A 15,300-nucleotide genomic window follows, 5' to 3' on the forward strand; every position below is an offset into this window, starting at 1 on the left:
GAATTCAGGAAGGGTTTACCATTGGCTGCTCCCGTGCAGTATGAGATTATGCCTTTCAGCACCTTCCTATATCGCTGCTGCCAGAGAGAGATGTTTCCCATAGTCTGGGAAACATACCAGCAGGGATTCTAACCAGCAACCTCTTGCTCGCTAGGCAAGTCATTTCCCCACTGCACCATTAGGTTGCCTCGAATAATCTTTGTTTCTAACTAGAACAGGGATGATATTTATTTAGCAGTGCATACCATGTTAATCCTGTATTTGAGACTGAAGGCTACAACCCATCTGCATATTTAGTTGCTAATAGTGAGCACAGTGTGTGTGTATCATTTTGCCAGAATAGCAGATGCAAAAGTATAGCTGGGTGAATAAGAAATTGTTCCCTTCAAATGTGAAAAGGGAAAAAAGAAGAAGAAGAAGTGGCCCTTCAGAGCGATTACTTGATGAATTAGCAAAGAAGCCAGGATTGAGAATTTGTTACTAATCTCCTTTTTTTAACCTTTTAGCAATGCGGTGCTGTACCAACTTCAAGCTGATCTCCATGATCAGGGTGGCTAGAAACACCCGACCTCCTTTAAGTTGAAAACTGGCATTTTCATGAGTCTGAACTACATGCAAACCATAACTTGCTCACCACTAAACCAGAATTCCAGTGGACAAGGCCTTGCATGCTGAGAGGGAGAGGAACCCACTCACTTTTCACATGACAGTGTATCATCTCTAGACAGAAGGATCTTAGGCATTCTAGTTATCTAGAATGATTGCTAAATGATCTACAAAAAATAGCTCTAGTCAACAACCAGAAACCTCAGCCTCTGGTTTTTGCTGGAGGTGGAGTATTTTGTGGATTTAGATTTTATTCTGTTTCTCAACCCAAGTTCCCAAAGTGAAACACAATATTGATAAAAGCAAACCAATACATTAGAGATTTCTACGATAACCATCAGCATCTCTGATGGAAAAGGCCTGGCTAGCTGCAGCAGAATGCTTGCAGAGGCACACAGCTTTTGGAAGAGAGGAGCCAGAGTTGGTCTCTATGACCAGGCTGATGGAAAGAGCCTGGCTCCCCCAAGACTCCCTATGTTGCAGCCTTGTTAAGCTTTCATCGTAACAATGACAACCCAGAGGGATTGATCGTTTCAAACACAACGGTGACCACATACTCGCACCTAGCCAGGTATTTGTGTCAAGGGTGAGCAATTGCCAGTATTGAATCTAGTCCAGCAGCTCGGTGTTGGTGTGACAACAACCCAGATACAGGAGAACCTCAATATCTGCAGATTCATTATCTGCAGATTCACAGTTGGGTAAAAGACACCAGACCTCAGCATATGTGGGGTGAGGTGGGGAGGAAAAGAACACAGCAACCTCACATATCCGTGGGTTGGGGGTGGCTGGAGGCCATTTCCGGCTGCTAGTTTGTGTTTCAGAGACTCAGTTGTTGTTTTTTTAAACCCAGCGATTTTCAGGGCACCATGCAAGAAAGAAAGAGACAGAGGCTGTGGAGCTGCTACCGTCTAGCTCCTTGTCCCAGCTGAAGAGCCCTCCCTCCCCCAACTGCCACCACAGAGCAGCCAGGGACCATCTTGCTCCGAGAGGAGGAGAGAGGAAGTGAGACTAAAGCCCATGCAAAAATGTAAATGTGTAGCTTGACATATTATCCTTTTATTTAAGTTTTTTGTAAACTGCTTTGGGAGGTTTGCCTGAAAAGTGGTATATAAATGCAACACAAACAAACTCAGGGGACCAGCAAAGCATGGTAGGGAGCTTCCCCCGCCCCCCAAATTTGGCCAGTTTTCTAACATTTTTAATCATTTCCCCAATGACCAATAACCTAACCCCCGCAATCCCATAGCCCCAAGTCATGGGGTTTCCAAATCCATGGTTACAGCGGGGAATGGAACCGCTGCAAATATTGAGGTCCTCCTGTTAGGGATGTGCCCGAAACTGTCCGGAGGCCATTTTAGAGGCCTCCAAACTGGTTTGGATGTGGCCCGGTCCAGCGGTTTGGCGCCAGGGGTGAGGGTCTCACTTTAAGGGCGGGGGGGTTATACTTACCCCTGCCGCCACCTTTCCCCTTCCGTCACTCTGTTTTTATACAAAGTTTTGGGGGCGGCAGCGTTCCTCCATGCCACCCCTGCCCCCATTGTTGGCTGGAAATAGCGGAAGTACCTGCTGCCGCGCACGCGTCTACCGCTCACATCATATGTTGCATGCGTACGTCGCATGCAGGACATGTGCATGCAATGTGTGACTGTGCGGTGGATGCACGCGCACAGTGGCGGGTGCATGCGCGGCGGATACTTCCACTATTTCCAGCCAACGATGGGGGCAGGGGCACCAGGGAGGAACACTGCCACCCCCCAAAATTTGTAGAAAAACGGAGTGCTCGAGGGGGAAAAGCAGCGGGAGGGATAAGTACACCCCCCCCTAAAGCAAGACACACACCCCGGCGCCGAACCGCGCCTCCGCAGTTCCATGCACATCCCTACCTCCTGGATAGTAAAGGAGTTGCCAGACTCACTTGCCAAGGCAACAAAGTATCAGCATAGGAAGACTGAAGCCTCATAAGCACAAGCAGCCTAGGTCAGATATGCACATTGAACTATACTTCTGGTCCCGATCCAAGTAAAAACAAGAAAAAGAGTTTATCTGGGAGCCTTATGTATATAGTATGAAGTACAAATAGTACTATCAAACAATCTGCTTGCTGCTGAGTCTTGACTTGCTTCAGATGGCAGTCTGAATGGAAGAGGATCTTGTGCCCTTTCTTCTGATGCCACTGGGCAGACAGCCAGCAGGAGAGGATCAACCTAATTACACTGTATAAGCAATGGCTGGGGCACACCAAAGCACATATCCAGTGGCAACAAACCCTCTTCCAGTCTTCATCAGTGTGATTCCTGCCCAGCTACATGCATGCACACAGAACTGACTGACTGGCATCTAATTACGATTGAGTTATGAAGATTAGGGTTTTATGTAGTATTTCATTGTTTCCTCGTGGCATAGGAAGCTTAATTGTAATTTCTAGTTATCAAATACTGTATATTATTTAATTTGATAGACTCCAAGTATTTACAAACTTTACCTTTCAGATTAAATCAGTTGTAAATCTAATGCTACTACCTCTGTCACAGATTGGGATGGTCTTTAAAGTATGCTGACCAAGTATGTTCTGACCTGAGCAACACACCAACATACTCTCTCTCTTCTCCTTCTCAAAACGAGTAGCTTTTTCTTCTTTGCTGGCTTTCACTTCATCTCTGCATTCTTGTAGTTGCTTCATTTTTTCCATAAGTGCTTCTACTTCACAGGAAGGCTCTGTGGTCTTAAAGACAAATATAATCACATATCCAACTGTAGTGGGATGTACCTTATTTTAATTTTTGGCTTTGTTTATCATTGTTTAAAGACTCACATTCCAGCCTTGCCTTACTGCTTACCACTATGTTCAAAGGCAAATAATTCTATGCAGAATTAAGGTAGAAGGTTAGGAAATCAAAGTGCCTAAGACCAAAGGAACACAAAATGGAGCTATTTGTATTTTCTATAGTCTTCCAGTGGGGCAGTTAAATTGCATGGTCTCTATAGTTAATTCCATAAAACAGTTACTGGACACCAATCTTAAGGTTCACAAATTATTTAGATGCCAGAATTAAAGACAAAACAAAACACTGAATTGCAATATATAATTTGTATGGATTTTGAAGGTGAAATGACTGCCATTTCCAAATTTGCACATAGAATCAGAATTGGTGGGAACTTTGCAGGCCATTAATCCAGTTTAGTCTTCTGGTCAGGTGGTGTTCCATGGTGGGAGACATCTGTGATTTCCCCATTGTCATGGACAGACCACCACCTGATTAAGGTTGAACTGACAACCACAACCCACCTTTGCAGAGTCTATTATGAAGGTGTCCAGCAATTCCTTTTGTATGGTTAACTTGGATCAGTTTCAGTTTGTGACTCCTGAGGAAGTGGAAAGCTCCTTGGAAAAGTTTGCCTTACCACCTTTTCTCTTGACCCTTGCCCTACATGGCTTATCTAGTCTAGCCAGGAAATTATTGGAGAGGGTCTTGTTAGTATCATCAGCCTCTCAGAGGAGGGCAGGATGCTTCCTTTTCTTAAGGAGACAATTAGATCACTTTTGAAGAAATCTGCATTGGACCCCTCAGAATTTGGCAGCCATAGGCCTGTCTCCAATCCTCCATGGTTGGGCAAGGTGCTTGAGAGGGTGGTGGCTTCTCAATTCCAGTCAGTCTTGGAAGAAGCAGGTTATCTGGACCTATTTCAAACTGGCTTTTGGGCGGCCTAAGTGGTGGAGACTGCCTAGGTCAGCCTGATGGATGGATTCCAATTGGGAATCGACAGGTGGAGTGACCCTCTTGGATCTCTCAGCGGCTTTAGATACCAGCGATCATGGTATCCTTTCAGACCACCTGAGGGGGGTGGGGTGGGAGGCACTGTTTTGCAGTGGTTCTGCACCTACTTTTCACATACATTCCAGATGGTGTCTCTTGGAGATAGTTGCTCTGCAAAGCAAGAGCTATCCACAGGGCTCCATTCTACCCCTAATACTTTTTAACATCTACATGAAACTTCTGGAAGAGATCATCAGGAGATATCGTAAAGGGTGCTATCAATAAGCCGATGACACCCAGATATCAACTTGATCAGGAGATGGCTTAGCCTCTCTAAATGCATTCTTGGAATCATTAATGGGCTGGATAAGGGAGAACAAAATGAAGTTGAATCCAAACAAGCGGAGGTACTTGTTGCAGGAGGCCGGAAGTGATTTAGATCTGCCTGTTCTGGATGGGGTTAGATTCCCCCGGAAAGGTCAGGTACGTAGCTTGGGATTACTTCTGGACCCAAATCTCTCCATGATATCTCAGGTTGAGGCAGTAGCCAGGAGTGTTTATCATCAGCTTTAACTGGTAATGCCAGCTTACATCCATTGTTTGAGACAAAACGACCTTAAAACAGTGGTGCATATGCTAGTAACATCCAGGTTTGACTACTGCAATGTGCTCTACATTGGGCTGCCTTTGTAATTCAGGAACTGGAACTGGTGCAGAATGTGGCAGCCAGGTTGGTCTCTGGGGCTACCCATAGAGACCACATTACTCCTGTTTTAAAAGAACTGGCTGCCAATTAGTTTTGGAGCAAAATAAAAAGTGCTGGTTATTACTTACAAAACCCTGAATGGTTTGGACCCAGGGTATTTAAGAGAGTGCCTTCTTTTTCATGAACCCTGCTGCCTACTAAGATCATTGGGGATGTCCGGTTGCAGTTGCCACCAGCTGGCTTGCTGGCAACCCAAAATCGAGCCTTCTCTAGAGTTGCCCCAATGTTCTAGAACACACTCCCAAATGAAATCAGAATCTCCCCATCTCTGGTTGTTTTAAGACTTCTGAAAACACATCCATTTCATCAGGGTTTTAGTTTGATGTTTTAAAGTTTTATGTACGGTAATTTTAAAGTTTGAAAACCCACTACAATTTCACTTGCCAACAATCCAAATATGGCATTCTCTTATCATACCATTAACTTCTGAAGCATTTCTCCATAATATATACAATCTTATGGAAATTTTAGTTTCAGACAGTGTGATGAAATGTTAGGAGGGAAAAGTAACTTAAGTGTACTCCCTAGTCTTTGTGCCAAGTTAAAACGGCAGGTGAGAGTTGAAATTCAGACATGTACTTCCACATACACTTGCAACCATGGAAAGCAATTTCCTTAGCAATTCTCACTGTGGATGTATTCCAGATCCAGCTTACTTCTCAACTAGTCTGCATTATCAATTTTGTATGACCAAAGATTAACCCATCAGTACTTACAGTCCACATCAGACTTTCAAACAAGTCACTTATTTCTGCCCTTTAGTTAATAAAGAAAGCAAAGTGCTACCCAAGTTTTACAGTGGGGTGCACATATACCCGACTGCCCAAGGAGCTGCTAAAGGAAAGGATAGCTCCAATCTGTAAAGAGATAGGGATTACTTACTGTAACACTTCCAGTTGGGCCCTGCATGTCATGTACACCATGGTTTCCATTTGTAATGTCACAAATACAATAATCACTGACAGAAGGAGGCTTGAACGTGTGACCACCTTCACAGTGAATTTCTGGGTTGATTCCACAGCCAAATGTGAAGGAGGCAAGCGAATGGTAGTGTGTAAGGAGAACTACAGCGTGGATCAGCTCTGCCAGTGACCAGCTATGTTCTTCAGTTTTTAGAAGTTGCTTTAAAGGAAACGAGAGAGATTTAAAAATGCTACTAGTTTCAGAAACTTCACTTTGCTTAAAGTCACAAACTTGATTACACAATAGGCTGCAGATTTTCTAGCAATCTAGCCTTGAAAAATTCACCAATTCTGGTCAATCTGTTAACATTAAACACAGTTTGGCTGTGCACATTTTAAAAACATTCCCTTTAACTTAGCAGCTAACGGGAAGTCTAACTGGCACATTGATATACAGGGGGCATTTAACCTTTCTCCTTACACAGCTGAAAATGTTTCTCCAAAAGATAAATAATACATACTGGGATTTCCTAAATCAAGCAAACATGAAACAATAAGATCCCTACCACACTATGCACAAACCATACAATAAAGAGCATGCAACAACTTGGTTCAGAATAATTTTATAATCAAGATATTCTCAGCCAAAGATAAAACAATAGATAACAATTGGAAACCACATAGATGAAACTAAATATATTGCATTGGAGAAGTGTGGTGAAGTCTACTGCGTGGAGAGTAATATACTCTGTTACAAACAAGTCCACAACGGTGACTTGGTGACCTCTGTTTCAATGTTGGTCTTTGTCAAGTGGAGAAGAGTCTTAGGAAAGTGACATTGTTCCAAATGCTCCAAAATCCAATACTGTGTACAGACACCTCTGTTACGTCTAGAAAATTCTAGGAGAGAACTAATAACTAAGAGAACCAAGTTATTGTGGCATTCTAAAAAGGGACAAAGCTTTTTGTACCTGTACCATATCACCATTGTGGATGTGTGGTCTTGTTTGTAACAGAGTATATTACTCTCCACACAGCAGATGTCACAGTTTCTCCAATGCAATGTATTTCATTTCATCTATCTGATTTCCAGTTGTTATATTTGGTTTTATCTTTGGCTGAGAATGTAATTATAAAAATATACTGGACCAAGTTGTTTCATGCTATTTATTGTATGGTCTGAGTATAGTATGGTGAGGATCTTATTGCTTCTTGTTTGCTTGAAAATATTGCACATATTGCCCCATTTCAGAGATTCAGGGCAAGTTATAGGATTCAGAAACAAAAAATGAGTGTAGCTGTAGCAACGCATCTAAAATAGCATGTAGCAATTGGCTTTGGAGGCAGTATATTTTGCTGATTTTTTTCAAGTGTTAAAAGTCAGATTAGTCATAAAAAAGACTGCCAGGTAGGTAAGAGAGAAAATGCATCTTAAGAGATAAAGCTCTTACAAAATTTAGTTAGGGATGAGTGACTGCTCTAGTTTTGTATCTTTTCATTAGAGTGTGAGTGAGTGAGTGAGTGCATATATACAGGTGGCCCTCATTATTTGCAAGGGTTCTGTTGCAGCCTATAGCTGCGGAGAACGAAACTCCGAATAATGAAACCTTCTGTCAATAGCAATTGTGGGGTTAGGATCCAAAGCCCTGGAAGATGACCGAAAAATCACCAAAAAGACAGGGAAAGAGCAGAAAAAAGGATGGAACACAGCTTGGTCACCTTAGCAGTGGCCACCAGCTCCTCCAGTAATTGTGAATCCCGCCCACCCACCCCGTTGAAGTCCAACACCTAGCAGAACAAACCCCTGGCCTGATTGGTTGGTAGGTTGGCCAAAGAGGGAGCAGAGAATTAAACCTAGTTTAAGTTCAAGTAACCACACACCAGGGAGTTTCTTCACTCCACTGCTGAAGTTAGCAGCACTCCAGCTCTTGCTCTCTCCAGACTCTGGCCTGCAGCAGCAAGAATCAAAGAAGCAGTAGAGTTCCTTCACTCCACCACTGGAGTATGCTGTACTCCATCTCCAGTCTTCTGCTTGGAGTACAGATCAGATAGAAGAACCAGGCCCTCCTGAGGCAGACCTGCTGCTGGCATTGTCATCATCACCATCCTATTCCTCCTTGAAGCCGTGAAAAGTGGAGGTGCTGCTTTCTGATGATGACTTTGCAGCTGTGGTGGTGGGTGCAGCTACCTTTAGCTGGTGATGGTCCTTTGCTTCCCCTTGATATGCAGAGCCCAGTAGGTGTCCCTATAGGGTTGTAAAGCAGTCTTGAGCTGCCTTTTGAATTTGATGCTGTGCTCCATTAGGGAATCAAGTTCGAAGACTGTTGGCCAAGGCAGTCCCCAGCTGCAGAATTTCAGACAGTTCCTTTGTGGTGAAGGGCTTGGGGAGCATCTTTCTCTTCTGCTTCACTCTTAGGAGCTGCCTGAATGATGTCCTCCAATTCTTCCTCTGTCAACTCCTCCTGATGGGATTGGAGGAGTTCCTCTGCATCATGTGGCTCAGTGTCTTACAGGCCTTCTCCACCAACAGTATGTACAGGTTTGGTGATCTGCTCCACTCCATCAGCTACTGAGGTAATGGCTACAGCAAATGCAGAGGTGACTGCCCCAGGCCACTACTTCTTCCATTGTGTGGGATTTGGTCTCTGCAAGGGATGCCATGATGTTTTCAATGCAGTCTGTGATGCTGTAGCTCCAGCAATCACTGACTGACAGAGGGATCAGCTTCTATGAGATCGAGCATTCTCCTGAAGGTGTGGTGAGTGAAGTAAGACTTGAAAGTCACAATCAGACCTTGGCCAATTGGTTGAATCAAGGAAGTGGTGTTCGGCAGCAAGAAGGTGATCTCCAGGTTTGGGTGTGCGAACCTCAGGGTCTAAGGATGGCCAGGGGCATTGTTGAGCACCAGGAGGACTTGGAGGTCAAGTTTTTGGAGGTCAGATATCTCTGCATCTCATGCAGAAAGCAGTTGTTGACACAGTCAGAGAAAAGCACTGCAGTCACCCATGTTCTCCTGTTGGTTCTCCAGAAGATGGGAAGTTGGTTTTTATTTTTCCCTTTCAAGGCACAAGGATTCTGTGCTTGGTACAAGAACATGGGCTTGACCATGCAGTCCCCTGCAACACTGCCACATACCAGCAGTCCTTGGCTGCCTTTAAACCCGGAGCAGTTCTTTCTTTCTTTGCTGATGAAGGTGTGGGATAGGGGTGTGCATGGAACTGCCACACTGCGGTCCGGCACTGGGGTGGGGGGTAGCTTTAAGAGCGGCGGGGGGGTTTACTTACCCCTCCCACCGCTTTCCTGCTCTGGCACCGTAATGTAATGAGTAATTGGGGCGGCAGGGTACCTCCCTGCCGCCCCTTCCCCGATCTTGCTCTACAATACTCCCAGTAATCGTGCGCGCGCTTCACGTCACTGACGTGAGTGCGTGCAAAGGATTACTGGGAGTTTTTGTAGAGCAAGATCGGGGAAGGGGCGGCAGGGAGGTATCCTGCCGCCCCAGTTACTCATTACATTACGGTGCCAGAGCAGGAAAGCAGCAGGAGGGGTAAGTAAATCCTCCCGCCGCTCTTAAAGCTACCCCCCACCCCTGGACCAAACCACCCAGGTCCGGACCGGTCCAGAGGCCTCCGGACCTGTCCAGGCCCATCCCTAGTGTGGGATTCCATCCACTTCCAGAACAGGCCTGTCTCATCAGCACTAAAGACCTGCTTGTGCCTCTACTCTCTGGACTCAATCAGCCTCTGGAACTACACTGGAAATTTTTGTGTCACCGTGTCCACTGATGCTACTTTCCCTCATAGCTTGACATTGTGGAGGCTGAAGAGTGCTTGAATCTTTCAAACCAGCCCTTGCTCGCCTGGAAACCACGCCCAGCACCTTCAGATGTTCCCACCACTTGACTGCCTTCCACTGCAAACTGCTTGTAGAGCTGCAGCACTTTCTCACGTAACTGGTCCATTCACTGGCATGTTCCTCGGAGTTTGGCCCCCTATCCACAAACTGTAGGCCATTTTCACCCGTTCCATGTGGGGATCATGTGGATGGAACACCACTTAAGATTCTTGAGATGTGCCAGACACCAGACTCTAAGGGATACTGGCTTTGCTTTTCTTGATTGATGCCTTAATGGCATGCGACGGATGCCATGCTGTCCTCATGAGTCCACATGTCCAGCTGCTTCACCTTCTCACTCAAAGGTAACACTTTGCAGCAACTTTGGAAGACAACCCCCCCATTGATAAAGTACTGTAATTATAAAATCAATTTAATGGATACAGTACTTAACACCTGTTTTCAAAGGATGTAGTCATATAATGCACCGTACTACTTGAAATCGACGTTTAATGGATACATTATTTAAAAGCAATTTTTATGGATACATAAAGTCAATTGAATTTTTAATTAATTTATTTATTCATTCAATTTTTATACTGCCCTTCCAGAAAGGCTCAGGGCAGTTTAGAAAGGCTCAGGGCGGTTAATTGAAATAAAATTATTAAAATCAGCACAATGCTGCAAGAGGCTCCTTCAGAAAGCACCACAGGAGTGGCTCACGAACAGCTCCCAAGGGCTTCCACAGGCTTATAAAGGCTCCACAGAAATATCTCCCAAGAAGGTTCCAAAAGCTCTAAAGCAATGGCTCCTAAAGGCTCCCCTAAGCTATTAAAGGCTACCCAAGACTGCCAAATGTTCTTTAAAGTGCTTTTTTGGAGCACAAAAAACCCTCTAAAAAAGGAGTCCAAAGCACTCCTTAATCCTCCAAACTCCCCTCATAACCCATGAGCACATGCAGAAAGAGCATGGCCATATAAGGATGAAACCGAGTGCCAAAAACTATGGGTATACAAAACCACCGTACTGTGGATAACAAGGTCAGGTCTATTTTTCCTGACTGCAGAAATGTGAAATTGCAGGTTTCCGCAATGAGGGCCACCTGTATATATGAAGAAGAAAACAGCCTCCCCCACAACCATATTTAAAACATTTGTTTTGATAGAGGCAAGACAAAATGCAGACTGTTAATCTCAAAAGTTCAGAAAAGGGAAAGCCTTAAGTATTTTGATCACAGACTGTATGGTATCCCTAAGTGACCTTTCAGCATCAGGTTCTACAAGCCAATGGAATGAATCATACTTCACTTGAGAGCTATATATCAAGACTGTCAAGTAGCACAACACTATGTCATGCTCAATAAAAAGCTCCTGGGGTATCCCAGTAGTGAGTAGGGTTTCCATATGAGAATGTTTTTCAGCAGTGCCATTTAGAGCTTGTTTTTCTCTTCAGAGGATTGGAGTGTTTTAGGATCTTATGACACAACAAATATTTAAAGTCACAGATTAAAAAACAGACCTTCAGATATCCCTAAGCCAAAGAAAATGCCCCCCCTTTAAGCATGCTAATATCATGTTAAATACCCTCAAATAACCTACTTCAATATGTTCTTTGGTAATGAGCCATGGTCTGTGTGCCAAGATTTTGTTCAGTTCACCCAGATTCTGTAGTTTTTGAGGTGCATTTTCTAGACCATTCAGCCACTTAACCTCTCCCCCAACATGAAGAAAGTCACTGACATGGAGATTAACCAAATAGGAGCACTGATGCCGAGCAGCAGCCTGGAGGAAGACAACAGAATGATCCAAATGTAAGAATCACCTGCAGTCAAGCTCGTTGACTGAAAGTGACCATTAGGAATAATTATGAAATGCATAATGCTCAGGCATGGAAAAACTATGCATATAAAGCAATCACATTATACTATAGAAAAATTGTATGTATTATTTTGTAATTGTGATGTGATTCTTGAGAAAGCTGTAAATAAAGTAAAGCAATATAAAACATGAGGCAGTATCCCAATTAAGTTAGTAATGACTACATCCCATAGATATTAGGCATGATTAACTTGTTTCATTGATTTCAATGGTACTTAGTCATGATTAACTAGTCCAGATGCTGCCAATGTATTAAAGGAGCCTGCCTTCCCCCCTGCCCCCACATACTTTATAAGCAGGTTTACTCAGAAACAGGTTCATTGATTTTAAATAAGCCTTACTTCCAAATAAGTTGCTTAGCATTAGATTTCCCCCCCTTGCATATAGCCTAAAAACAACGCACTTCTACTACTATAGGCTACTTTTCCAAGTCTTTTTATACATAAAAGATGAACAATAAGAATGGTGTTTGAAACAACAGCCATCATTGGATGTCGTTTACTCCCTCGAATGCAGTTCCACTTGCTAGACAAATTTCCAAAGAACTGCAGCAGTCCTCTGGAAACTCAACATACAACTTTCTTTGGCACAATGAATAAGGAGACCAAAGGACATATTATGGAAGAGATGAAATATTGGATTTTCCAATGTTTTGCATTTTAATTTAAAAGACATATGGGCTTCAAATCTGATCAGAGCGTTTATGTTCCTCTCTCATAGCTGATATTAGTACCATTGAAGAAAAGAAAAAATGTACAGGATTTCCCTCAATATATTATGATCAAGAACACCAACATGAAAAAGATTAAAGGATAATGCTTCAATTAGAAGGTAAAACACAGTCGTCCTACAAAGCAGAAGACTTCATAAAAATCTCTAGTTTCCTCAAATATGGCTTATGCCGTATTTACCCTGAAAATAATTTTAAAAGCAGTGCAAAAGGCTCTTACCTTGCCCTCTTTTATTGTTCAACCTACCATGATACCTATGTAGTGCCGATAGTGAAGAGGAAGTGGCCCATCCATCTGCAACAGATAATGCTGAGTTTTTAAAAAACTCTCCAGATACTGTGGGTGGAAAACCATCACCAAAGTAATGTTGTCCAAACGCCCTAAAGTTGTGAACGCCTCTGCAAACAAAGTATGCATTTGTGTATCTTCAGTGCCCACTTGAAGGATCTGTTTGGATCAGAAAAGGAATATTAACAATATTTTCTGAGAAAGAACCACTATATTGCATGTTTGTCAACAGCTAGTAGTCCCATATCAGATTTTAAGTGTCAACATACCAAATGAGATACTACTCATAACTGTGAAGTCCCACAATTATGGCAAATAATTGCTGGATGGATGCTCAGATCAACAACTGGGATCTCCAAAGTGATGTCAAAATACAGCATTCTTAAAGCAAGTTTTAATTGCAGTAAATGTTAAGGAACCACATATGTAATGAAGGGTGTCAAGATAGCCTATAAAAGGTGCAACATCAGCCACCATCCCTGCCAAAAATAAAGTTATTTAGGCTGTTGGTCATAGTGGGAAACATGTTTGTGACCAAGCTTGCTAAAATTCTGACCTTAGTCACATCAGTAAAGCATTTTATTCCTACCAGGGTCTCACATCAATCAAAGCATGAAGTAGGCCCGGAATTGCTCTCCTCCTCTCCCCACCTCTCTGAAGGCACACCGGTTAACAAGATTTCTTTTAATGTATATACCCCATGCAATTAAGGGGTAATTAAATCCATATGGAAAGCAATTGGTCCCAAGTGTGAAATGCTAAGTTTTGTAAGATACTCTGGTGTAAAATTGTGCCATTAAATACCAAAATTCTACATTACTGTTTTCTAACTCAGCAGAATCACTGCCAAACTCTCATGATGATTTACAGTGGTCATCACTGTGTATAATGCTTTGCAGATCAACAGCTGTTTCTCAGCTTTCTAGATTCTGAAAGGCTTCCCCCCCGCCCCCGCTTCTGAAATGCAACAAGTTCACCGTGTACTTGTAAAGCAGCTATCACCACACACCTCCATCTCTGGGATGAATCTGCTCGGTCCTTGTCCCAGTGGTCTAGGAATCCTAATTCCAAGTTCCTTGAAAAGAAAAATATACTATCTGAGCATTTAGCTACAAACATTTCAGCTGTGGCTCCATGGGAAAGAAAGAATCAATCATTGAAACAAACAGAACTGTCTTTGTTTCAGAAGAGCTGTCTGTGTGCATGGAAATTTTCTATCCATGCTTCATAACCAACCACACTTGTTTACAGTATACTGTATTGCTGCCATTAAAAACAATGAAACCTGGTTCACTGAAAACCGAGTTTTGCATAAAGTACTTGGCAAAGTGTCCAGAACAAGGAGTTCAGTACACAGCTGCCAGCAGTCATGTCAGCGATACCAAAAGCTTTTGAAGTACATCTGCACATCCGCAAACCAGAATCTTTCGGTATCTTTCAGGAAGTGACACAGCTGTAAACTTATCTAAGGTTTGGAAAAAAATATTATGCGCTTTAACCACAAGAGTACATGTGGCCTTTAAACTGGCTATTCAAAATGACAGAGAACAAGAGCAGAAATTTTTCAGAACAAATTCAGAGTCAATTTGAAACAGTCAACCACAAAACTTTCCCTGAATCAAATCTACACACTCCAATGCACAAATAAAAGTCTACAGTCAGCTGATAGTAGAAATAATTTGTAAGGACCCTTTAGGGAACACAGTACACATGAAAGGACTACTGAACCCACTAAATGCCTCTGCAATGAGTTTTTGTTTTTGTTTTTAAATTAAAGAAGCTGTGTATACATAACTTTGTGAACTAGGGTAATTCTCAGCTCTGTGTAGTGTGCATACACACTACACAGCAACAAAAAGAATTTCTTCACATTGCAGGGTTTACCATAACACACCCAGAGGTCCAGCTATTTTGTTTTTCTTTTAAAGTATAAAATTGTTCAAATCAAACAGCGTTACTGACTTCCTCAAATTGCTGCCTCTACATTTTGTGCCTGTTTACTTAACGGGTGAGGTGGGGGAGCAGAACCCTTTCACAAGTAGTTGTTCTTTTTAAGCAAAGAAACTGGTCCCCATATCAGAAGAGAGTATATGTTGTACTATATTAAAAAGGTATGTGATCAATCTATTGGCCACATGTGCACTCACAGCAAGGGAGATCAGCTACTGGAGGCCCCCGGGCCAAACCTGGCCCTTTGAGTACTAGCCTGCCTCTCCCATTACCAACTTGATGGTGTGGAGCAGGGGTTCCCAACCTGTGGTCCTCCAGTTGCTGATGAACGACAACTCTCATCATACCCAGCAACAATGGCTGTGAAAGATGGGAGCTGTCGTTCAGCAACATCTGGAGGACCACAAGCTGGGAACCCATGGTATGGAGGAAACAATTATCGTTAAAACATGCTCAAGAAATTCTTCTTGGCACATTTGAAATCCAGTATTCAAAACATCTAACCAAACAGCAAATATTAGCATTAGATTTAATACCTCAAGACCTTAGAGAGCGGCTTCTTGATCTGGCTTGTGGAAATTTTAAAGG

At 43.0% G+C, this 15,300-nt stretch overlaps 2 protein-coding genes across 9 annotated transcripts in view; one reads left to right on the top strand and one right to left on the bottom strand.

Moving 5' to 3' along the window:
* ARMC2 (armadillo repeat containing 2) overlaps nt 1–2,337 on the top strand; it is an 85,157-nt gene extending 82,820 nt beyond the window's left edge. Inside the window, exon 19 of the mRNA XM_053296959.1 lies at nt 507–2,337. The gene's annotated coding sequence lies outside the window, so the exon portion shown is untranslated. The remainder of the gene's footprint in view (nt 1–506) is intronic.
* SESN1 (sestrin 1) overlaps nt 1–15,300 on the bottom strand; it is a 70,556-nt gene that overhangs the window by 4,741 nt on the left and 50,515 nt on the right. For 6 of the 8 annotated variants that reach the window (XM_053297451.1, XM_053297535.1, XM_053297966.1 and 3 more), the window contains exons 2-6: nt 13,772–13,837; nt 12,721–12,921; nt 11,465–11,647; nt 6,013–6,252; nt 3,130–3,331 (exon numbers count right to left, since the gene is read on the bottom strand). In XM_053297451.1, coding sequence (XP_053153426.1) covers nt 3,130–3,331; nt 6,013–6,252; nt 11,465–11,647; nt 12,721–12,921; nt 13,772–13,837 — 892 coding nt within the window. The remainder of the gene's footprint in view (nt 1–3,129; nt 3,332–6,012; nt 6,253–11,464; nt 11,648–12,720; nt 12,922–13,771; nt 13,838–15,300) is intronic. The other 2 variants (XM_053297618.1, XM_053297709.1) reach the window with 1 other exon arrangement.

Source organism: Hemicordylus capensis, chromosome 1 (assembly GCF_027244095.1).
Source record: "Hemicordylus capensis ecotype Gifberg chromosome 1, rHemCap1.1.pri, whole genome shotgun sequence".
Lineage (NCBI taxonomy): Eukaryota > Metazoa > Chordata > Lepidosauria > Squamata > Cordylidae > Hemicordylus > Hemicordylus capensis.